The sequence below is a fragment of the Arvicola amphibius genome, chromosome 3 (assembly GCF_903992535.2).
Source record: "Arvicola amphibius chromosome 3, mArvAmp1.2, whole genome shotgun sequence".
Classification (NCBI taxonomy): domain Eukaryota; kingdom Metazoa; phylum Chordata; class Mammalia; order Rodentia; family Cricetidae; genus Arvicola; species Arvicola amphibius.
In genome coordinates, this window is record NC_052049.1 from 55,439,581 (window position 1) to 55,464,030 (window position 24,450).

Sequence of the window (24,450 nt, forward strand, 5' to 3'; positions counted from 1 at the left end):
ATGTAGTCTTGTCTTAGCTTTATCATACACAAGTGATTGAGTTAATTATCACCAGGATATCCCCCCCCCCCAAGTTGTACTGTATTTACACATACCTAAAATAAACTGCCTCGTGTCAGATTCTTGAGGTTTGAACCAATACTGGCTACTGAGTTGTGTTGAACCGGACTTCTTCCTCATGTAGATTGACACTCTGCTGGCCTTGGGTGTGAGACCCCTGATGGAGGAGGGTCATCTGTCTATGTGTTACTTTCATTGGTTAATAAAGAAACTGCCTTGGCCCTTTAATAGGACAGAAAATTAGGTAGGCAGAGTAAACAGAACAGAATTGTGGGAGAAAGAAAGCAGAGTCAGGCAGACGCCTCAGACAGTCACCATGTCTCTCCTCTCCAAGATAGACGCAGGTTAAGATCTCTCCTGGTAAGCCACCCCACGTGGTGCTACACAGATTATTAGAAATGGGTTAATCAAGACATGAGAGTTAGCCAATAAGAGGCTAAAGATAACGGGCCAGACAGTGTTTAAAAGAATACAATTTGTGTGTTGTTCTTTCTGGGGCTAAGCTAGCCATGCAGGACCCAGACAGGACAAAAAACAGGCCTGCTGCTCCTCCTTCTACAGATTGGCACCCAACGTGGTGACTAAATCCACTTAAAAACCTGAGAGGGCTTTAAAAAAAGGGAGAGAGAGTTTAACACAGCTTTTTGCTGTTTGCTAGGGTGTGCTGTAGAGATAAACAGGCCCACTGCTCCTCCTCCTACAGACCCCCACCTGGGAGTGAAGTTAGGGTGGTTGTGAGCCTGCATATGCGTGCTGGGAACAGAACCCAGATCTTCTGCAAGATCAACAAGTTCTCCTAAACACCGAATTGTCCATCTCTAGTCTCCCACCGTGTTTACCTAATGTCTGATGTTTCTGTTTCCACTAGAACATGTCATTCTTTTAGCCACCGGTTTATTCATTTAAATTTTACTGAGGGCCTGCATCCACAAGAAATACACACTTACCACTGTCTTCAGAATCGCTGATGGCCTTGCTATCCAGTGTAGGCCTTTGGTCCGACAGGACTCGCTGGGCCACAGTTCACTGAGGGTACTTTTAGTCAGGTTTCCTTCACACACCTTCCCCAGTGACTAACGTCCCTCAGGGTATGTCACCATTGATGAAGTCCTGGAATGCTTGTTTCCGGTGTCTTTTGACATCACAGTCTCCACACTTTTTATTGATAGTACCGCATATTTGATTAGGCTCTATTTCTGCCAACACGTGCTCATTCAACAGCACTATCACCATAACCGAGTCATCTTATTGTTTAATAGGCCTACGATAGCAAGCATATCCCGAGTCTCAGTGGTTCAACTACATGAGTTTATTTGAGAATGGATGTGGAAGTACAGGGTGTTCTGCTCTAGTCACGAACCCAGGCAGGTGGAGTCGGCATGTGGCTTGTAGCAGTGTTTTGAGCAAAGGCACAAAGAGTAGTGTGAAAGCTGACATAGGAGAGTTTATCAGCCTGGGCATAGAGGTGCCGTATGTCATTCCTATTCTCATTTCGATGAGTAGAACTTGAGTACATGATCATGACTAATCTTAGAGGAGCTGGGAAGTATATTCTGTGTATTTGCCTCATGAGGCATCTCTATTACACTTAGCTAGAGACTTTCCTTGTATGGTATCTGGGTGTTGAGCCAAATGATAGAAGGAGGCAGGGAAGAATGGAATGAGAGCATCTTCCTTAGATAGTGACAGAGTCCTAGGCATTAAAGTGGGCAATGTGTATACTCCAAATTCCTAACATCTGCTCTTTGTGTTATTCTGTTCTCACAGGGACATAAACTCCCGACTTGATGCAATATCTGATGTTCTCCATTCAGAATCCAGTGTGTTTGAGCAGGTAGAAAATCACCTACGTAAATTACCCGACATCGAGAGAGGACTATGTAGCATTTACCATAAGAAAGTAAGTGGTAAAAATCAATACTCCTGATACTCACAGTGTCCCTTCATGCTAGGGCCTGAAGTAAAACTGTGTGGGGTTCTCAGTGCTTGTAAGGAGCATGAGAAACAGCTGTAACCTCAGAAACTTTAACTGTACAAATTAAGTTGTTCCAGTGTTTGCATTCATAAAAAGTATTCTCACTTTTTGAAACTCCAGAAACATATACTGAAGTCTTTCTTCTATTAAAATGCAAAAAAAAAAACCTAAGTAAATTCAAATAAAAAATGCAGGATACTGTGTTTTATAGTCCAAGTACAGCTCATTGTCAAAATGAGAAACTTACTTTGGTGATTTTGAAAGAGAGAAGCCACCCCACCACCCACTGTTTAGTTCTTCTTTAACAGTATCTGAGTATCTTCCTGGATGCTAGCAGCCTGCAGATGTCAGTAGCGAGTCAACACTCTTGTCCTGTGTTGCTTAACTCACGTTAGCCTTTTGGGCCATTAGCCCTTTTATGAGTTCATCTGTACAAGTGCCCTGTGTATCAGGAAAACATTGTTTCGGTGCAGTCACCACCTCCTCTGGCTCCCACAGTCTTTCTGCTCCTGTTCTGGAATGACCTGAGCCTTGAGAGGAGAGGGGTGTGATAGCACTTTCTTACCGCTCTGTGTAGTCATGCTACAACTGCATACTGTCGTATAATGCAGTGCTGTTAAAAGAGGCTGTCTTAGTTAGGGGTTTATTGCTGGGAAGAGACACCATGACCACCATGACGATAGCAACTTTACACTTCAGAGGTTTAGTCCATTGTTATCATAGCAAGAAGTATAGTCACACACAGGCAGACATGGTGCTGGAAAAGTAGCTGGGAGTTCTGCATTTGGATCTGAAAGCAACACTGGGCCTGGATGGAACTTCTGAAACTTCAATACCCGCCTCCAGTGACACACCTACTCCAGCAAGGCCACACCTCCTAGTAGTGCTCCTCCCTATGAGCTTGTGGGAGTCATTTTCATTCAAACCACCAAGGAGGGCTAGTGGCTTACTAACATGACAGAATTTGTGCTTACATCCAGTATCCTTGACTATGTTTTAGTTGCTGTGTCCTTTGGATGCTAACATGTTTGATGCGGTTTTCTCAACTGCCATTGCAATTTTTTTTCTGGTTGACTCTTCACAGTTAAACTTTATTTATATTTTACTTTTTGCCAAATATAAATTGCCTGCTTAATTCATGGTAGAACAAATTTTTATATGCCCAAAGTTTAGTTTGACCAATTTTCATTAATGTTTACTTTTTAAGACTTGTCTTCCTTGGGAAATAGTGCCAGAATGATAAGTACTGCCTTTGAGGATATTTGTGGCACTCAGGAGGACTTATGTAATCGTTCCTTGCACTTCAGTTAAATTAGAAACAAACTACAAACTGGATTTGGTCATGCAGATCCCGGGGAAGCAGATCCTGAGTTGATGATGCTCGGTGGAGTCACTTGCAGCATTGGGTGCTGTGCTGCCGTTTAGCTGGCAGCGATAGATGCCATGTTGATGTTGGAAAACTCTCTTTTGTGCTGCAGAGAGGTACAAAATCATGTGTTATTTGTATCCTTGGCCCCATTCTTGTCAGCCAGTGCTGTTACCCTTCCCCAGTCAGCTGATCTCCAGGCATTTTGCCTTCACTGTTTGGAAGGATTTTTTGACAGATGTCAGAGATTCCCCCCCTTTTTTTCCTCTCAAGAGAAAATAAGAGCAGAACAGATTTTGTTTGAGCTGTTAATCAAAAAAGCAAGGTCAAAGTACCCATGGCAGGAGGTGGCGACACCCTGCCAAGCTGTGGTGATTTCTAGGCCGCCTTGCGGCCTGTCTTTAAACTTTACTTTGGTTTACCTCTCATAAGCTTTATGTATCCCTTCAAGTTTCCAAGCTCTAGAGAAGTTATAATCATATTCATTTGAAAAGCAATCCAAGCCGGGCGGTGGTGGCGCACGCCTTTAATCCCAGCACTCGGGAGGCAGAGGCAGGTGGATCTCTGTGAGTTCGAGGCCAGCCTGGTCTACAAGAGCTAGTTCCAGGACAGGCTCTAAAAAAGCTGCAGAGAAACCCTGTCTCAAAAAAACAACAACAACAACAAAAAACAAAACAAAAAAAAAAAAAAAAAGGAAAGAAAAGCAATCCATGTGCAGTGCAAGGATGGCTTGTGTTCTGAGATTTCTGACTATTTTACTAGAACGTGCGACTCGCTTGGAAGCTCTTCCTTGGTGCTGCTCTTGTGTTTCCCCAGAGAGAGGCTCAAGATTGGTTTCAAAGGTGAAGGACAAAGTGGTGATAAACCAACTTTAGAAAAGTCTGAATGTTTCACACCACAGTTTACTCAGCTGGCTCTTGATCACACTGTCAGTGCATGCCATTTATTAGTTTAGTTGGTTTGTTTTTAAGCAGTAGTTGCTCGGGTTTATCCATGGCCCTTTCATTTAGTTTTCTCTTCTTGCTGCGTTACTCCAGGCTGCTGCCATTTGCACCAGTGATGAGTGACATCCTGGGTCCAGTTCTTGCCCGTTCTGTGGGGTAGCCTAGGACCTGTGGTTGTAGAATTTTCATGGAGGTGCTTTTACAGTAAAAGTGATGGAAGATTCCAAGAGGGCTTAATGTGGAATAAAATAAATTATTTCTTTTTACATCAAAAGTTCAAAGTCAAATCTTAGAAAATTGTGTCACAGGAAACCCATATTAGATGTTAAAGTTGGTACATACATTTAAGGATAAGATGTCCTAACAGCCGAACCTCCTCCACCCCTTGTACAATTTTGCTTGTCCCTACAGTCCCTTTTGCCTGCAACAGTTCCTTTTTTCTTACTGCTTTCTTGCCCAACTAAAACTACCCTATAAAACCCAAACTCCCTTTTTTGGCAAAGCTGCTCCCCTCTTCACCAGTGCCTCTGGTGGTCTGGTTCTCTCCTTAAGAACAATCAGTGCCCCAATGTCAGACCTGGCCACCTGGCCTCAGTAAACCAACTAAAAGGGCAAAATTAAAATGGAGTGCAGAATGGCCATTTCAGCATTTCTTTACTGCCCCCTGGCTTACAGCGGATCTTTTTTTTTTTAAGAGTTTTTTTTTCTCATTTTTTTTTTATTAAAGATTTCCATCTCCTCCCCTCCTCTTCCCCCTTCCCTCCCCTCCCTTCCACCCATACCCCCACTCCACCCCTCTCCAAGACAAAGAGCCATCAGGGTTCCCTTCACTATGTTAAGTCCAAGGTCCTCCCAGCTCCCCCTAAGTCCAGGAAGGTGAGCAACCAAACTGACAAGGCTCACAGTGAGCCCGTCCATGCTGTAGAGTTCATGTTCATTGCCGTTGTCCTTGGTTTCTCACCCAGTCTCCTAAATGTTGGGATCACTGGTGGGAGTCACCACATCAGCTCTTTATGCTGTTTCAATTAAAAAATATTTGTTTCCAGTGCTCTACGCAAGAGTTCTTCTTGATTGTCAAAAGCCTGAGTCACCTGAAGTCAGAGCTTCAAGCATTAATGCCTGCTGTGAATTCTCATGTACGATCAGACTTACTGCGAACACTCATCTTAGAAACCCCTGAGCTCCTCAGTCCAGTGGAACATTACTTAAAGATTCTGAATGAACAGGCTGCCAAGTAAGTGTGGACTCCCACTTCCTCCCCCTAGCAACCATCAGCCAGTGTATCTGCTACTTGGTGTGGGAAGTTGCTTTAGTACATACGCAATTGGAAACATTTATAATTGTCTAAACTCAGGCAGTTCACAATCTAGGACCAAGGAAGTACTTGCCCGGATATCAGATGACAGAGGATGAAGTTCTCCTAAAGCCTGGTAGTAGCAGTTTAGTAACTCCAAAGCAGGTGCCAAATGGCCCTTGTCCCCATTTTCCAGGGGCGGTTGTCTTTTTTATTAGAATCTGCAGGTGTCCTCTTAAGGGTGTAGCTTTATGCTGTGTCTCACAGGAAGCTGAGCTGGCCTTTGTTGTTATTAGACAAATTATGCCATAGTTTTTTTTCTTGGTTTCACTATACAATTGTGAATAAAATAAAAATGATTTGTCAGTCCTCGTAAGTTGAGGAATGTCCCCTTAAATATTCAGTGGCGGAGCTGGAATTAGAAACACGTTTTCCTGAGTTCCAGGCTGTTGATATTTAATCATGCTACAAAATTGATAACTGGTCTAATTAATATGCTTCAATATACGTATCTGCATTTTTCATATTTTAGAGTTGGGGATAAAACTGAATTATTCAAAGACCTCTCTGACTTCCCTTTAATAAAAAAGAGGAAAGATGAAATTCAAGAAGTTACTCAGAGTATCCAAATGCATTTACAAGAATTACGAAAAATACTAAAACTTCCTTCTTTACAATATGTGACTGTATCAGGACAAGAGGTAATGTCAAACATTTTCATTTTATAGCAGTTTGCCTGGAGTAGAAAAGCTCTTTCATAATATAAGTAAAATCTGTGGATAGGTTGTTATAAGCAGCGGTGCAGAAAAACCACCGAGCTAGACCCGTCCATGGGCAGGAAGATTGCTATTCAAACTGCCAAGGTCAGGGAAGGACAAGATGGTGGAAAAGCAAGCAGATTTTATAAGACAGTCAGTGGGGTGGGGGTCTGAGCTGATCCAGGCTGTCAAGGTTGATCCAGAACTATGTGCCTTGCTGGAAGGTTTGGGAGAAGGTTAAGGGAGGTTCCTGGAGGATTAAGAGCAGTCTTGGTGAACAGAAACCACCTTAAGAGGTCAGCTTTTCAGGAAACAGTAACCTTTAGGCTTGATCACCTGACCAGAGTCCATCTGTTTAGGACAATGCCACCAGCACTACCACTGGGGGAAAGGGGTGGGGGAAGGCTTTGAACCTGACAGTTGTAAATATATTATTAAAAACCTTCTGTCTTTTCCCTTGGATATATGCCATAATAACCTATTTTGACAAGAAATCATAATAATTCTTTTTAATCTTTAAATAAATTCAAGCAACTTGGTGTTACATATACCCCGTTACCTGTTGAAGATAAATTACAGAAGATCTTAGTTATTATTAACATGGTCTAGGTCCCTGGGCACAGGAGCTAGTCTTGGCCTCTGCCTCACAGAGGAAATGGTGCCGAGTAGATCACATATACTGATTGAATCTGGAATTACAGATAGTAGTGAGTCTGGGCCTTGTGGGTGCTGGGACTTGAACCTGGATCCTCTTAAAGAACAGCCAATGCCCTTAACCGCCTAGCAAACTCTCCAGCTCAAGGATGTATACTTGTCTTTAAAACTGGTATTAATATCTAAATGAGAACTGTTCAGAGAGAAATGTTTTAAAAATGAAATCGTAGCTTTCAAGCCTGCTCTGCACCTTGAGGCTCATTCCTACTACGTCTGTTTATATTACTGTGAAGAGCCTCATTAAAGGAATTTCATACATTTTACTTTGTTAAAATATCAATTTAATAAACTTAGGGATAATTTCTTCAGGGTGAACATTCTACTTAAGATTTAAAAAATAGATTTTTTTTTCTTGTGGAGAGAAAGCTCTGCTACAGGGCACCCACCTGAACAGCCTGGTTACAACATATATATATATACATATATATATATATATATATATGTGTGTGTGTGTGTGTGTGTGTGTGTGTGTGTGTATGTATATATACATACATATATATATATATATCTTTTTTCATTTTACATACCAATTCCAGTTCCCACCCCTTCCCCTCCTCCCATTCTCTCCACCTCCCCAGAGAGGGTAAGGCACATTGCTCCTAGGAAGGACCAAGGCCTTCCCCACTATATCCAGGCTGAGCAAGGTATCCATCCAAAGAGAATGGGTTCCAAAAAGCCAGTACAAGCAGCAGGGACAAATTCTGGTGCCACTTCCAGTGTCCCCTCAGTCTGCCCCAGCCATACAATTGTCACCCACATTCAGAGGGTTTAGCTTGGTTTTATGCTGGTTCTTTCCTTGTCTGGCCAGAGTTGGTGAGCTCCCATTAGCTCAGGTAGACTGTTTCAGTGGGTGTCTTCATGGTCTTGACCTCTTTACTCATATTCTCACTCCTTCCACTCTTCAGCTGGATTTTGGGAGCTCAGGCCAGTGCTCTGCAGCGGGTCTCTGCCCCTGTTGCCATCAGTTGCTGGATGAAGGTTTCTATATGGTGATATTTAAGATAGTCATCAATCTGACTACAGGGCAAAGCCAGTTCGAGCACCCTCTCCACTATTGCTTAGTTAGGGTCTTAGCTGGGGTCATCCTTGTGGATTCCTGGGAATTTCTCTAGCGCCAGGTTTTTGCTAGCCCCATAATGACTCCCTCAAGCTACAACATTTTCAAATCACATGTCTTAATATTTGCATTGCTTTGTGTATTTTAGTGAAAGATTTTCAATTATATAGTTATTTGAAATAAGAAAGTAAAATGAACAATAGTGTGCTTATCAGATTGCTCAAGACCATGCACATTTAATAACCACTGATGTAAGTTAGCCTGTCCATCTTCTGACTAAAGTTCCGAGGATGTTATACTCAGCAGACATTTCACAAAACCTGTTTCACTCAGAGATCTGCACAAATATTTTTGAGTATTTTAAACAGACCTTGAATATTTAATTATATCTCGTTTCCACCATGTGCTTATGAGTTTGGTAAATTACATATAACTTAATACCACTATTCTGGTTCACTGGTGAAATCCAAGTGGTCACAATTGTTCTAATACAATTGCTAACACTGTATAGTAGGAGTGGCTTGCAGGTGTTATGGTGGGAAAGCTGGGTCTATGTGCCAGTTTGACCAGTTCCATGTCCCATGAGACTCCTGTGTTGTGAGAATATTGGAGGTACTTACATATGCAGTACATGAGCACACCCTTTTCATCATGCCATTATTTACTAGTGTTATTCATGAGTAGGGAGAAAAGCTACTTTTCAATGTGATTTTATACCCTCTGGTTTCTATATATTTCTGTATACATGGCCCTTGTAATAACTAAAAAATAAATAGAAGCTTGTTGACACAGACCATACAGAATATGAATCATGTTACTGAGAATGGACAAATAAATGTGCCAGGCTGCTGAGCTAGTGCTTTGACAGCATTCTTTTTCACCTCTGCTCCTGGGTTTTATGTACTCATTAGCACACTAAGCCTCATTATATGCTCTTCCTTAAGTATTGGTTTGCAAGAAAGTTATGAAAGAAGAAATTAGGTAACTTTACATAGCTTACTGCGATGGTGGTCATATTTTATGACAGCAGTGAACTATCTCTTAACCTGAGTTAATAGGGAAGTGGGATGATATTTAGATTTGAGGCAGCACTAATAGTATTATTATTCTTAATGGAAAAGGGAGAAAATACTGGGAATAATCCTTAGGAAAAATTTGTTCATACAAAGCAATATAGCTCATCCAAATAAGTGTTTTGTATGTGTCCTGTCTTAGTTAGGGTTTCTATTGCTGTGTAGAGACACCATGACCATAACAAGTCTCATAAAGTAAAACATTTAATCGGCGTGGCTCACTTACAGTTTCAGAAGTTCAGTCCATTGTCATCATGACGGGGAACATGGCTGCATGCAGGCAGATGTGGTGCTGGAGCTGAGATGTGATGCTACATCTTACAGACAAGAAGTTGACTGTCTGTCACATTGAGGGAAGCCTGAGCAAAAGAAACCTTAAAACCTGCCCCCACAGTGACACACTTCCTCCAACAAGGCCACACCTTATAGTGCCAATGGTCTTGGGGCCCATTTTCTTTCAAATCACCACAGGTCCAAAGGGAAAAACCCCAAGCATCCCAAAAAAGGGCAGGTATTTTCTCAATTAGTGATCAATGGGGGAGGGCCCAGCCCATTGTGAATGGTACTTTCCCTCACTAGTGGTCCTAGTTCTATAAGAAAGCAGATTGAGCAAGTTAGAAGAAGCAAGGCAGTAAGCAGCACCCACCCCCCCCCCCACCACCACCAATGAACTCTGAATCAGCTCCTGCCTCCAGGATCCTGCCCTGTTTGAGTTTCTGTCCTGACTTCCTTCAGTGAAGAACAGCAATGTGGAAGTGTAAGCCAAATAAACCCATTCCTTTCCAGCTTGCTTTTGGGTCATGGTGTTTCATCACAGCAACTGGAACTTTAATGAAGACACATCTATCTAAAAACAAATAACACAAGCAAAGGGTAGGATAGAAGATTTTCAGCAAACCTGGCAGTGTTGGCAGCCTAGGCTGGTGTAACATAGTTTGAATGACACTGGCTGATATTTAACCCAGACAGAAGTAGGTCCTGGGAGAGTAATATGAGAAAGTCCTGGACTGAAGGCAGAATTCTTGTGCTGAGTTGAGAATGCAGAGCAGGGCATTGCTGTGAGAACTTACAGAGCTTTCTAGAACACACACTTTTTTTCCAGTGGCTTTTCTTTAGCAGTAAAACTCATAAACAAGCCTGCTGGTTCTTAGGATGTTTGGAAAAGGAGGTAACTGGAAAGGACAGTTCCTCTGCTAAGGCAGGTGCAGCAGAGCACAGTGTTTAGCTGTGCTGAGAAACTTAGACTGAAACCCAAGGACAGATGTGCGACCACACGCTAGCCAGCGGGAGGTCCAGGGGGCTTTCCAGGCTCCTGCTGCACCTCCCCTTCTCCATGGCTGTGATTGGATAGCACGCTGCTGGTCCCTAGAGTGGGCCTTTGATAGCTGCCCAGTGATTCTCAGGGTACACCTTGCTTTTATGGGCTTTTCAAAATGTTCACCATCCTTCACCAACTCCCATGGGTTGGGAGCTTTTCTTCCTGTAGCCTTGAAATTTGATATTTCCACTTTGGCATAGCTCTCTCAGAATTGTTTCATAAAATGCCAGTGTGCCTTCACAGTGCATTTTTGAGCTGAAGAATTATTTAGTTTAGTTAGTAATTTTATTTTTCCCATCAATAATATATCTAAAGCCGGGCAGTGGTGGCGCACGCCTTTAATCCCAGCACTCGGGAGGCAGAGGCAGGTGGATCTCTGTGAGTTCGAGGCCAGCCTGGTCTACAAGAGCTAGGTCCAGGGCAGGCTCTAAAAAAGCTGCAGAGAAACCCTGTCTTGAAAAACCAAAAAAAAAATAATAATAATAATATATCTAAATTTTGGCCTGTTTCCACTTAATTTTTTATAACTATAGGAACATTTTTAGGCTTTTGCTTCTCAACAGACTTGAGTATGGGAGATTTGAAATTGTATTAATCAATTTCTATATATGAAGGTACTATTAGTTTCAGAATTTTGCTTGGCATTGAAATTAATAAATAATAACCATTAATGTAAAACCTACAGCAATTCTTTTAGTGTAAAAATGAAACAAGACATGACAAATGCAAAGTTTACGCATATCATAAAACAGACAAATGAAAAACTTCATGAAACTATCACAGGATAATTAATCCAAGAGGCAATAGTTCTTATTGTATATAGTATAGGTTTTTCAGAGTGTCTCTGAGCAAGCCACAAGTAGTTGTGTGTGTGTATGTGTACGCATGCACACACGTGTGTATATACAAAGATTTGAGCACCCTGAAAGGACACACCTCGGAATAGTTCTTCAGATGAGGTGTGGTGAAGTTGACTTCCTTCGCTTCTGGCTCACGTCAGAGACGTCTACTGACAGAGCACAGTTGGATATATGAAGGTAGTCTTAATGGAGGCTCAGGGAACATTGCAGAAGAAGGGGGGAAAGCACAAGAAAGCTATATGGGAAGAACAGATGTGCTATCTCCTGGGCTGTCAGCAGCCTGTGATGGATGCAGGTGTGGTTCATAAGGCTCCGACCCTCCTTACTGAATGATTGGCAGTTGATGACCTTGCAGGAAGGACAACCATTGCCATCAGTTGTGTACCAGACAACAAGCCCATTCTGCTCCAAAGGGTAGCTCCAAACATGTGGCAGGGAGCAGACAGCAGGATCCCTGAGGCATGCTGGCCAGTCAGTCTAGCTGAAATGAAGAATGTTAGGTTTAGTGAGAGACCCTGTCTCAGGGAAGTAGGACAGAAAGCTTGAAAGGGCAGAACACCCAACCAATGTCCTCCTCCTCCACAGTTGTAAGTATGGGCACATGAGCGCATGCACACCCACCCCCACACACTTTTATCAAACTTAATCTTACTGGGTAACAGAATTCTTAAGATACATGGATAGTAATGAATGAAAGAGGTTATTAGAAAATGCCCAAACTTTCCCAAGAATAATACTGGATTTATTTTGAGTGTTGTAGAATAATGTTTATTAAATTGTCATGCACAGTTTCCAAGAAGCCTTATGATACACCATGGGCGGCTGCCCATTTAAATATCTCACTGTTCATTTGCATTTATTTTAGTTTATGATTGAAATAAAGAACTCAGCCGTATCTTGCGTCCCAGCTGATTGGGTGAAGGTTGGAAGGTAAGTTTAAGGCATTTTTTTAAGCTCAGGTATGAATATGACACGTGTATCTGAGATACTAAGCCAGTGCCAGCCACATGCTCGTAGCAAGAGTACTTTTCCTCCCTTGATTTTTTTTATGAATTGGAACCAAAGAGATGATTGTCTTTAACTGTTTTTGTCATTTATTTAAAAATATTTTGAAGACCATATTTATAATACAGCAGCTGGAAGATGAATGTGGTGGTTTGGGCTTTTTGATGAATGCTGTACCTGACATTTCTTCCAAGAAGCTGAAATCTCATTTTCTACCTCACTGAGCTTCGTGGTTCTGTATTCTCAGTTTTTTCCTTGGCACATCGTTAAAATAGTTACTTCTTTTTGTAACTTATATCATGACATGATTAATGTGAATGAAAACTGTATTAGAGAAGCACATTTTGTCCTTGGTTGGCATCCGTCCCTTGGAGGGACCCGTTCAGAAGTGTGCACTTTTGACTGTAGAGTGCTGCTTATTTCTTACTGCTCATCCTACATCCGTGTGACTGGGCAGGGAAATATTAACATTTGCCCAAGGTAATGCTAGAGAGACTTCTGACTAGTGGTGGAATGAAGGAATTCTTATGTTAAGGATGAGGGAAATTTTGACATACTGACAAAATGACTGGTAGTTTCTCATGTTAGTTAAATAATGTAACCATTATCCATTGCCATGGCAACAGCTACTTTAAGCACAAACATGCGTTTCTTGATGTGAGTAGTGTTGACTTAGAGGATGTTTTCCATCCTTAGAGCCTCCTTCCCTGTATTAACTTTTGTCCTATAGTACAGAGAAGGAATGAAAATGCACTTTATAAAAAGACATTACTAATAACCATATTGCTCTGTAGAACAGCAACTAAGGTGTCTGACTAAATGACTCTCGAAGAAAGAGCAGCAGTAAACGTTTGCCTAGAACTCTAGAACATGTAATTGAGGAACAAGCAAGGCAAAAAAATCAACGCCAACATCTTCTAAACATGCAGTAATAGAATTCCGATGTGCATATAAGACATTTTGGTGAGGACTCGTACCATTTAGTCTGCTGTTTGACTGCCAGAGTCTTGATACAAGAGCATTGTCAGTTAGACTTTGAGTATCCAATAGCTAAGTTAAAGGTGACTATGGCAGCATGATGTAGGACTTGGGGAGCAAAGACTGGGGTACACATGGCCTTGAAGAGCTCTTCTAAGCCCTACTTCCCTTTGATAGCTGTTCACAAAAGCAGCATTCATGCCTTGGATCCTTGTAAAGGTACTCTGCTAAACACTGAACTCAGCCGTGCCTGTGATGGTGCACTCTTACAGCCCTGTAACATAGTCCATACAAAGTCCATTCCATTTGGAGAAGATATCAGCGCTTGTGCATGGCCTGGTCAAGGTCTGGCCTAGCATCTCTGACTGCCAAATACCATCTACCCCTTCTTGATGGAGAGGACTGCTTACATTGAAGCCTAGAGGAGCTTGTGGGAGTTCTCATCCAGAGCCACTAGGCCTGAAGAACTGTCTTTTTACATTCTGAATTCATGCACTGATCTTCTTTGTGATACATCATGTTTTTATTTTTGTACTAAATTATACTGAACAGAAAAGTATAAAATCTCAAGAGTAATATGACCTCCACCAATGTGTCCACTTTTCTTTCTCAACATCTTTTTAACTGCATTTACTTCCGCTGTTTTTTAAGCAAGCATTTTGATTTAGCATAACAGAAAGAATAAAAAGCCTTTGCCAGTGAAGTAAGCTTCAGCTCTGACTGTGTCATTTTTTGTGATTTTAAATACTATTTTAGAAGCTTCCTGAACAGAGTCCTATTAGAGTCAAGCTCAGGACCATAATTAAAGAATGCTCTCTGTTTACAGCTGTTTATGTTCAAGGCTCATCAGTGAATAATAACCGCTTTAATCTTCAGAAATGATGGCAGCACTGATTCTTATAACCTTGATTTCCTATTTGTTGTTTCTTTTTTTTTCTCCTCTTGTAGCACAAAAGCTGTGAGCCGCTTTCACCCTCCTTTTATTGTAGAAAACTACAGACGTCTGAATCAGCTGCGGGAGCAGCTAGTCCTTGACTGCAGCACGGAGTGGCTGGCTCTTCTAGAGTAAGTTCACAGCAAACAATGCGCTCTGAGTCTGTGCTCTGAGAAACAGACCAGAAATTTCTTTCCAACCCTGAAAAGTAGAGACTGCCACTGTGACCTGCTAGAAGACAGTGGGGAACTATGTTCTTGGATTTTATTTTCAGTTCATTGGGACGTAAGCTCATTGTACTCTAGTGAGAGAGATCTAATATACTTATTATGGCAGTATCAATATTTTATGGCTAATGGTGCTTGGTAGAGCCAGTTTTTAAAATTCCTCCTTGGAATCTACCCTTTTCACCTTGTCTTTCTGCAGTGGATATGTAAGGGTTAGTTGCTTTGATTTTATTATCTTTGCTTATTTTCCTGAATTTTTAATATTTTGTGTATTTTCCTCTAGGTTTTTATTTTTTAAAAAAGTAGAATGACCATCTGTGTACCCTCATCTAGATTTAGCAAATATTAAACTTTTGCTTCATTTGGTATATATGTGTGTGTGTGTGTGTGTGTGTGTGTGTGTGTGAAAGTATATATACTTACATATTTTTGTTCCAGAATTTGGAAGTTTTTCATAATATTTTATTCATTTATTATTTATGCATGTTTAGGCATACATCTTCTGAAAATAACAGCACCCTAGCAAGGAATCTTAGCACCATTATTACATCTAAGAAACTTTAAGGATGTATTTAATGCATGCATGCATGTGATACACATACATACATACAAATACTCATACACATAAAGTAAAAATAAGTCTTTCTGGAAAATGAATATATTTAAGTTTCCCCAGAGCTCCCTGTCCCAATTTTTAAAGGAAAGATCTAATTAACTTTTACACATTGCATTTGGTCATGGTTCTTTACTCAGTTTTAATCTGGAGTAATCTGCCATGCTTTTCATTTCTAAGACACAGAATTTCTCTTGGAAGAGTCCTGGCTCTTGTCTTACAGAATGGCTCACACTCTGGATTGTTTGACAGTCACGCATTCTATTGACAGTGTTAGGCACTGGTTTGCTGCTGTGCGCCAGCCCTTGGGGAAACAGTGGTGTGTTTGTAGTTTGCTGTTTTCTGCCTTGTGAGCACTCCCAGCCCAGCTTATTTCCAACGACTACTCTGAAGCTTGGAAGAGATGTGCACTGACTTCCACACGACTGTGAGACTTTAGATGTAGTCTCTCACTCCTCTCCTCTGAGCCCGGTGGCATTAAATAGCATCACTGCACACAATTTACAAGTGAATAAAGCAAGATGCATGTTAAGAAGTCAGTTCTCACAGCAAGAGGGAGATTGGTACATGGGTAGTGCCGACCGTCATGTGCTCAAGCATGTGCCTTGACCCATCAGGGTCCAGCTGATGGAGGGCCATAAGCACTGTGTGTTTGTGATTTGACCCATCAAACTCTTACACTACTAGTAGAATTAATTTCACTTATTTTGATGAACTTTAATTCAGGGGAAATAGGCTAATTAATTAGTACATTCTGCCCACTCAGATAAATATGTGTAAACCATCCTGTGAATACAATTCTTAGCTTACAAATAATAATAAAATAAACTTGCATGAAGATATCATTAATAAGCCAGGCAGTGGTGATGCATGCCTTTAATTCCAACACTTGGAGGCAGAGGCAGGTGGATCTCTGAGTTTGAGGTCAGCCTGGTCTACAGAGTGAGTTCCATGACAGCTAGGACTACACAGTTTAACCCTGTCTTGATAAACCAAATAAATAAATGAATAAATAAGTAAAATAAAGAAAGTAAAAACTTTAATAGAGTACATTTGATAAATAAACAAATCAAAAAATAGAGGGTTTTTCTAAAAGTAAGATATGTAGTAATGTACTCTGATGCCCTTTGTAAGTTGGGAAGAACTGCAGAACCGTAAGTAGCTAATAGACTGACCCTCAGCACTTCTGAAATCCAGTGTATTACATAAATCTGCCAAGAAATGTATTCAGTGTGACTTCTCTCTCTGTCTTCCACCCCGGTTTGTGTAAGGGATACCTGTGTTACATTATGATTTTATGAAAATAGGCAGGCAATTTGCTTCTGTTTTTTTTTTTCTAACTCTGTACAGAAATTAACAGCAGTGCTAATAGGACCTTGCAGAATAGCATTGTGAAGTGGGGTCATAGCATTGTGAAGCAGAGGTCTATGAAAGATTGTGCTGGGCCTGGGATAGGCCGTGGATTGTACCCCAGCACTGTTAAAACCAGAAAACCAAACAAATCAGGAATGTGGTTTGAGTCTGGGCTCAGCTGGTCACAGCTGTATGAGCCTGGGGTGGTTGCTTTATTTCTCTGAACTTCCTTTGTGAAGTTTAGGTAAGCAGCGATCAGAGGTGTCCTTCCTGAGTCAGGGCAGTGAGGAGTGTTTTCCTTCAGCGTTCCTCTTGGACCTTCTGGAGACTTAGTTGTCGTTGCTTTTCCTCAGATTCTGACTTCAGAGAACCTATGCCTGCCTACTTTTGAGTGCTTTTAATTGAGCAAAGCCCCAGTTTCTCTCAGCTGTGACTATCTAAAGTTTAAACGTAGTTACATATTCTCTCTTTACTTAGATGATATTTCTTTCCAAGCATTTAAAAATTAAATCTTAGCTGGGCAGTGATGGCACACGCCTTTAATCCCAGCACTCTGGGAGGCAGAGGCTGGCGGATCTCTGTGAGTTCAAGGTCAGCCTGGTCTACAAGAGCTAGCTCCAGGACAGGCTCCAAAGCTACAGAGAAACCCTGTCTTGAAAATGCAAAAACAAACAAAATAAGTCTTGGGTTCTTTTGTAGTATTTTATAATACATATACATTATATAAAATATATAAAAAATTTTATATATTTATTTTGAGACAGGACCATGAATGCCTGTAAGGCTGAGGGTGACCTTGAACTTGTGATCCTTAGTAGTTTCCTGAGTGCTAAATTGTCAACTTATGTCGTCATGTCTGGACAATTATGCTCATTTCTAACACCCACAACTTATCGTTATATATAAATGTCCATAGCTTGTACAGTCTTGCACTTATTTGAATAAAATACTATGATGAGATAACGGACTAAAATAGGTAAAAAGAGGTTTAAAAACCCCAACTCTAGAAACATTTCTATTCACTTTGTGAATAAATATTTTAATAAAAGCCTTGGTATTTTCCATCACCAAGTATTAATAAGTTAGCTGAAGAAGTTCTTATTTATGTCTGTTGCAATGTCTATTCTGTGCTGGGGGTGTGGACTCTGTTAGGGTTCTAACGCTGTCTTAGTTGGAGTTTCTATTGCTGGGAAGAGACACCGTGACCACAGCAATTCTTAACAAGGAAACCATTTAATTTGGGCTGGCTTACAGTTCAGAGGTTTAGTCCATTATTGGCATGGTGGGCAGCATGCAAGCTGTCATGGTGGTGAAGAGGAACCCGAGAGTTCAACATCCTGAGTCACAGGCAATAGGAAGTGAACTGTGAACATATATGAGACCCCAAAACCTGCCTTCACGGTGACACATTTCTTCCAACAAGACCATGCCTACTACAACAAGGCTATATCTCCTAATAGTGCCACTCCCTATGGACCAAATACTCAAACACATGAGTCTTTGGAGACCATACCTATTCAAATGATCACAAAAGCTAAGTCAATGAGACAGACAGTTCTGCCAGTTCCCTGGGAGACACACTGAGACAGTTACTCCAGAGTTGGCTGTTGCTATGAGGAAAAGTCCCTGGGGAAATGGCCCACCTGAGGAGTTCTCGATGCTGTGGAAGGAAGGAGACGGAGACTGAATTCTGTTCTGAAATTCCTTTCCAGAAGTGAAATGTCCCAGTCAGATGAAATGTGACTATAGCATACATAGTTATATATGTAATATTACTATGTCTGTATCGTCATGCCAAAACTGTTCTTTAGGCTTATGTAATTGTCCCAAACAAAGTAGATGAAGACTCAGTAACAGCTGTTTTACCACGAAAGGCAGTTCCCTCTCTCGTGCTTGTGAGATGTATTTGCTTATTTCATTTGTGCTTGTGATGCTAGTGGACAGATGGCTTGTTTCACGGCTGTCATAGGTCAAGGCATCAGCCCGCTCATCTTGTTGCTGTTTCTGTAGGAATTTTGGTGAGCATTACCACACATTGTGCAAGGCCGTGAATCACCTAGCAACTGTTGACTGCATTTTCTCCCTGGCCAAGGTCGCCAAGCAAGGAAATTACTGCAGGTAACAGAGTTTTTCATTTCTGCCAATTATCATGGTTTCAGACAAAATGGGAGGATCGATTAATTTGACGATTGCTATTATAAAATATTGCGGTTGTTCAGATGTGTTATCCTCTTGTTAAATCCAGATAGCTAAATTTGAAAAATCCACTCCTTCCCTCCCTGCTCTCCGAGTCAAATGTGGATGATGGCATAACCCTGGAGTGAATGTTACGCTTGGACCTTTGTTTGTGTCAAGTTGTAAGATGAAGTTGGAGGACCCCTTTGCTCTTAGAAACTTTATGGCATATTTCCCCTCAATTTTAAAAACTACGGTTATAAAAGCTGGCATATAAACAAGGGACCAGGAAGATGGGGTTCTGCTTGGTTGCTGTGAGCTCTTCTGGTCCTCCTGGATTCATGCCACTGTTCTTCAGTGGCCTCTGAGCATCCCATCATTCCCCAGTCTCCTTTTTATAAAGGACGCTAGGATTAAATCAGTAGAGCTCTAAATAGTAATTCTATCTTTTCAATACGTTGTCTTTCAAAAGCATTTTCAAACGAAGCCACATATTTCAGAAAAATGAAGAGACTATTTAGCTGTCCGGTTTATTGTGAGGACTAAAAAGCCTCAGAGGCTGCTGCCTGGCCGTGCCTGTGGCCTGAAGTTCCTCGTGGACGGTCTTGCTGTCCTTACTTCTTTCAAACTGGGGTTTCTTCTTTGTATTGTGTCAAGTTTTTAAAATATATATTTAAACATCCTGTGATCTCCAGTACGTAGAGGGTCTTAGAGCGAGGTTGTTTAATGAACATTTCTTTGAGAGAGATGTTTGGAGGGATTGAGTATATAAGCTATGTTCTCTAGATGTGATATTTTATTTTACTGCCCCACTGCGATAAGTATATCTACATTATTGCCTATAGCAGTCATGTTTAAAATAGATTCTTTGCATCTCAGTTACTACATAGCTCTTTATCATACCCAAGGGATCCCAAACATACACAGTGTTGCCTGATCAGTTACCCATAGACATTATGCAGCTGAATCTTTACTGAAGCAAACAAGGGAAATTTATATTCTATTTATCCTGTATTATTATAAAAACTTAGACTCTTCATTCCCTTATACATTTGTGGTGTCAGGAGCAGGTCTTTTACACTAGATTTGTAAAGTGAGCTTTTCCTGATAGTCTATTTCTGAATGGAGCAGAGGCATTTAGTGTGTGTTTATACATTCTTCCTAGCTGAGACCGAGGGTGCTTCCTTTCCTCATCCCTCTATAAGGCACCTTCAGGTATGTGCTGCTGCTGGAACTGCCATCGTGAAAAAGGGGCACGAAAATAGTTATGAGGTTTGATTGTACCAAGTTAAGATTTTCATCAGTGTATAAGATGGGAGAATTGTTTTATCTTCTGTTACCTTTCAACGTTGTGCAGTTTCTCTGTACGTAAATAGACATAGTAAATTTAAAGTCTTTGTCGGGTCAGGTATCTGAAGTGCTGGTGGATCTGTTTGTGTTGTCATTTCTGCTTGTCTTTTCTGTCTTCTTGACTGCTGGTGATTTTAATCATCACTTGTAGAAATGGTTTGTGTTGTACCTCTTAAGTATTTTCTGGACCAACAAACCACTCTGCCGACACAATAATCTAAATCAAACCAAATCAGATGGAATTAGGAAAAGCCCAGATTTAATGGATGCCAGCACTCCTGGGTGGCCCCTCTGGAAAATGCATAGAGGGGGAAAGGAGAACCGGAATGACAGTTTAAATAGCTTGTGGGAGTGGTCTTGACCTTCTGTGGGAAGGGGTCACTGTTTGGCAGGCTTTCTCAGAGGTGGAGTTTGGACTGGGGCAACCCCCAGGGGAGGGAGCTTTGAAATGGAACTTTCCACCCAACATTCCAAAATGGGTGCCAGGGGGCTGGGGTGAAGCCCCCAGCCAAACAATACCCATTCTGGAGCGGTTTTTCATCCAGTAGGCATCTCAGGACACTTCAGTCTGGTATTACTGTTCCAGATCAGGTGATGGAGCAGTACCTGCCCTCCTCCCAGCTCTACTCTGGGGCCTGCGACAGTTCTTCATGGCTCCTCCAGGTCACAGCTGTCCCATGAGTTTAGCTTCCCTTGTACTCTTAGAAGTCTCTCAGCACTTCATGGTGGCCCGCCTCCCGGGCCTCCGTCCTCCCCAGTCCTGCCTGCTAAGGGCATGTTCGTTATCTGGTGCTTCTGGATGGTTGTTTTCTGCACTTCAACCAGTTCGTTTGTTTGTCCTTAGTCCAAGGATTGTTCTAGATTATCGAGTCCATCCATAAGCATTTCAGGAAACATTTTAAATGCTAAAAAATATTTCCAAATTATGCACTGTGTGTTTTATATTAGAAAAAATTCACTGGAGTTTGGCGGAACTACATAATCTTATATACTTTTGACAGTGGATTACATCAGTCTCTTTGGCAGAAAATTAAAGTGGATATAAATTGCCACGAAACAGGAAACTTGTGTTTAAACTGCATTTTAAATTTATGTTTCTGAGAGGTACACTTTTTTTTTTCAGTTCTCAGCTTTTTATGATGTTAGTGCATGTGAGTTACGTACGATCTTTGGTTAACCTGACTACTTGGCTTCATAGTTGGGATCTTTTCTTAACATGCTGTTAAGGTGTTCTCTTTGACTGTCCTGTAGCCTTCAGGCCGAGTTCTTACTTTGGTCCTTTCTGTCTAATTTGTATTATGTTTACTTGTTTCACTAACATCATTTATATTCTATTCCCTTGGGACAGTTAAAAGAGAAAGCTGCAATTTAAAAATATATAATATATACCTAGATTTCCTCAGTCCTTCCCATCATAGCCCTGTGATCTCGCCAGTGTGCCTTGCCTGTCTTCCCTGCTGTAGCTCTTCTGTATGCAATAGCATATCAGGACTGTGACTTTTCCTTTGCTTCTTACCCTCCTAAGAAGTGTTTTGTCATATAATTTTGATAGCAACAGAATAAGTCATTGTCGATTTTTGAGCAGAACAAAACACTCAGTTTGGTTCTACAGCAGAAATCTCAGAGAAGTCACCTCGGTCTCATAAAACTATGCACCGACTTCACTTGGTAGAGCACCTTCCATTTGATTTTAACATGTTCTTTCATCTTTTTCTCTTATGAGAAACCCAGAAGCGCCTTCCTGAAACCCTGTGTTATACTCTAAACCCCCAAACTATTCTTTTCTTGTCCTTCTAGATGTCCCTTTGTTCTGATTCCTTCTCTGATGCTGGGATAAAACACTCTGATTCTAAGCAGCTTGGGGAGGAGAGGGTTGTTTGGCTTACACTTCCAGGTCACAGTGCTTCTCTGTGGGACATGGGGCAGGAGCTAAAGCAGAACCCATGAAGGAATGCTGCCTACTGGCTCTCTCTGCTCATGCTCAGCTGAGCTTTCTTATGCAGCTCAGAACCCCTTCCTTGGGATGGTGCTGCTCACATGGGCTGGGCTCTCGCATATCAATCATCAGTCAAAGCAATCTCTTACAGACAGGAGCACAGGCTAGTCTGATTGACCAGAAGTAATTTAAAATTTTGAATTTAGTATTCATAGATGAGTATGTTACAATCAGCATATGTTACACATTCCTTGAAGACTAAGAATAAATTTGGTTTGAATAAAATTTGGTTTGCCATGCTTACTCGATTATAGATTAGTGGTGGAGTATTTCCTAACATGAGTGAGGTCATGGCCTCAATCCCATAAAGTTACTACTACTACTACTACTACTACTGTTACTACTACTACTACTCCTGTTACTAATGATGATGATGATGATGATGATGATGGTAACTATTATTTTATTAAGATTGTTCTGAGGTTGATTTTACTTCTATAAAGTTATCTTTAAAATACATTTTTAAAAATAAAAACAAGGCCGGGCGGTGGTGGCGCACGCCTTTAATCCCAGCACTCGGGAGACAGAGGCAGGTGGATCTCTGTGAGTTTGAGGCCAGCCTGGTCTACAAGAGCTAGTTCCAGGACAGGCTCTAAAAAAAAAAAAAGAAGCTGCAGAGAAACCCTGTCTCGAAAAACCGAAAAAAGAAAAAAAATAAAAATAAAAACAAGGATCCAGTGGACCCAGGTGGTAGATGTTAGAGTATAAATTTTATGTGTGATGGTTATTTAAATGATCTTTTGAGTTACAGTGGTTGTGAGATGCTGTATTGAAATATGACTCTGTTTTTCAAATAAAGCACAATGAGTGCAATATGTCTATGAGTATCATTGTGCAGATGAAAGCTAGGAAGGGAGACACCAAGCAGATTTCAGTGTTGACTCCCAAGGCATTGATAAATAGAATAAAGCTGTATTTAAAATAGATAAGAAGGGCTGGGAAGAGGGATCAGTGTTTGGGAGCACAGGGTGTTTTTACAGAGGAACTGGGTTCAATTCCCAGCACCTATGTGGCAGCTCACAACTGTAAATGATAGTTTCTGTCTCGCCCAGTCCTCCAGCTGTTCAGTCCCTAATAAACACACAGAGGCTTATATTAATTATAAACTGTTTGGCCTATTTCTTAGGCTTATTACTAACTAGTTCTTACAACCTAAATTAACACATAATTCTTTTTTTGTTTTTGTTTTTGTTTTTGTTTTTTGAGACAGGGTTTCTCTGTATGCAGTCCTGGTTAGGCTGAAACACACTTTATAGACCAGGCTGGCCTCAAACTCACAGAGATCTTCCTGTCTCTGCCTCCCAGATGCTGGGATTAAAGTCTTGTGCTACTACCACCTGCCTGGCCACCCATAATTCTTATCCATGTTTAACCATTTGCTTTGTACCTTTTCTCAGTAAGGCATTCTCATCTTGTTTCCTCTGTGTCTTGCTGTGACTACATCTCTGCCTTTTTCTCTTCCCAGAATTTTCCTAGTCTGGTTACTCCACCCATACTTTCTGCCTGGCTATTGGCCAATCAGCGTTTTATTAAACTAATACAAGTGACAAATCCTTACAGGGTACAAGAACAATTTCCCACAGCACACAACCATCCACAGTTCTAGGCCCTCACATGGCACATATTCATACACATAAATAAATCTAAAACAATTTTAAAAATTATCTCAGATAATAATAGACAAATGAAAACTGAAATCACATGAAGATAGAATTCATAAGGCTTGCTGAGGCTTGTCTTTCAGTGTGCTGGTATTCACAATTGCTGCTTTCTGATTAAGTGCTGATTAGTTTAACTGTTCTCAAATCCTTATTCTGAACACGTGTTATTGAGGGCTTCCATGTTGGGTTCTGAAGCTTTGCATGCTGTATCAGGATATCCAGATTAGCTTTGATCTTACAGAAATCTCCCTGGCTGTCTCCCTAGTGCTGAGATTAAAGGTATGTTACCATGTCAAGCTAGTCAGTGGTTCTTTTCGAAAGCTACTTTTGTGTCTACAGGTTGATAAAACTTATTTTTTTTTTCAGGCCAACTCTACAAGAAGAAAAGAAAATCATCATAAAAAATGGAAGACATCCTATGATTGATGTGTTGTTGGGTGAACAGGATCAGTTTGTGCCCAACAGTACGAGTTTATCAGTAAGTACCACCAGACACCAAAACTAGTGTATGGTAAGGACATTGGTTTCAACTTTGTGAGTATCAAATAAATATTTTTATAAGTTATTTGGTTTTATCTTCAGCTTTAAATGGACTAATTCCAGGCATAGTTTTATATTCACAGCCAATTGTGGAATTGGTGTAATTCCCAAAGGAAAATTCTCTGTACATTGAAAGACTTAGCAACTAAAGATGATTATCTTACTTCTTCAATATAGCCCAATAAAAACACTTTATATT

The 24,450-nt window shown here is 41.0% G+C and overlaps 1 protein-coding gene across 2 annotated transcripts in view; it reads left to right on the forward strand.

The window, feature by feature from the left end:
• The window catches only part of Msh3 (mutS homolog 3), a 140,650-nt gene that overhangs the window by 80,150 nt on the left and 36,050 nt on the right, over positions 1-24,450 (forward strand). For both annotated transcript variants that reach the window (XM_038321228.2, XM_038321227.2), the window contains exons 13-19: positions 1,828-1,960; positions 5,392-5,579; positions 6,172-6,340; positions 12,285-12,349; positions 14,351-14,467; positions 18,540-18,647; positions 24,078-24,189. In XM_038321228.2, coding sequence (XP_038177156.1) covers positions 1,828-1,960; positions 5,392-5,579; positions 6,172-6,340; positions 12,285-12,349; positions 14,351-14,467; positions 18,540-18,647; positions 24,078-24,189 — 892 coding nt within the window. The remainder of the gene's footprint in view (positions 1-1,827; positions 1,961-5,391; positions 5,580-6,171; positions 6,341-12,284; positions 12,350-14,350; positions 14,468-18,539; positions 18,648-24,077; positions 24,190-24,450) is intronic.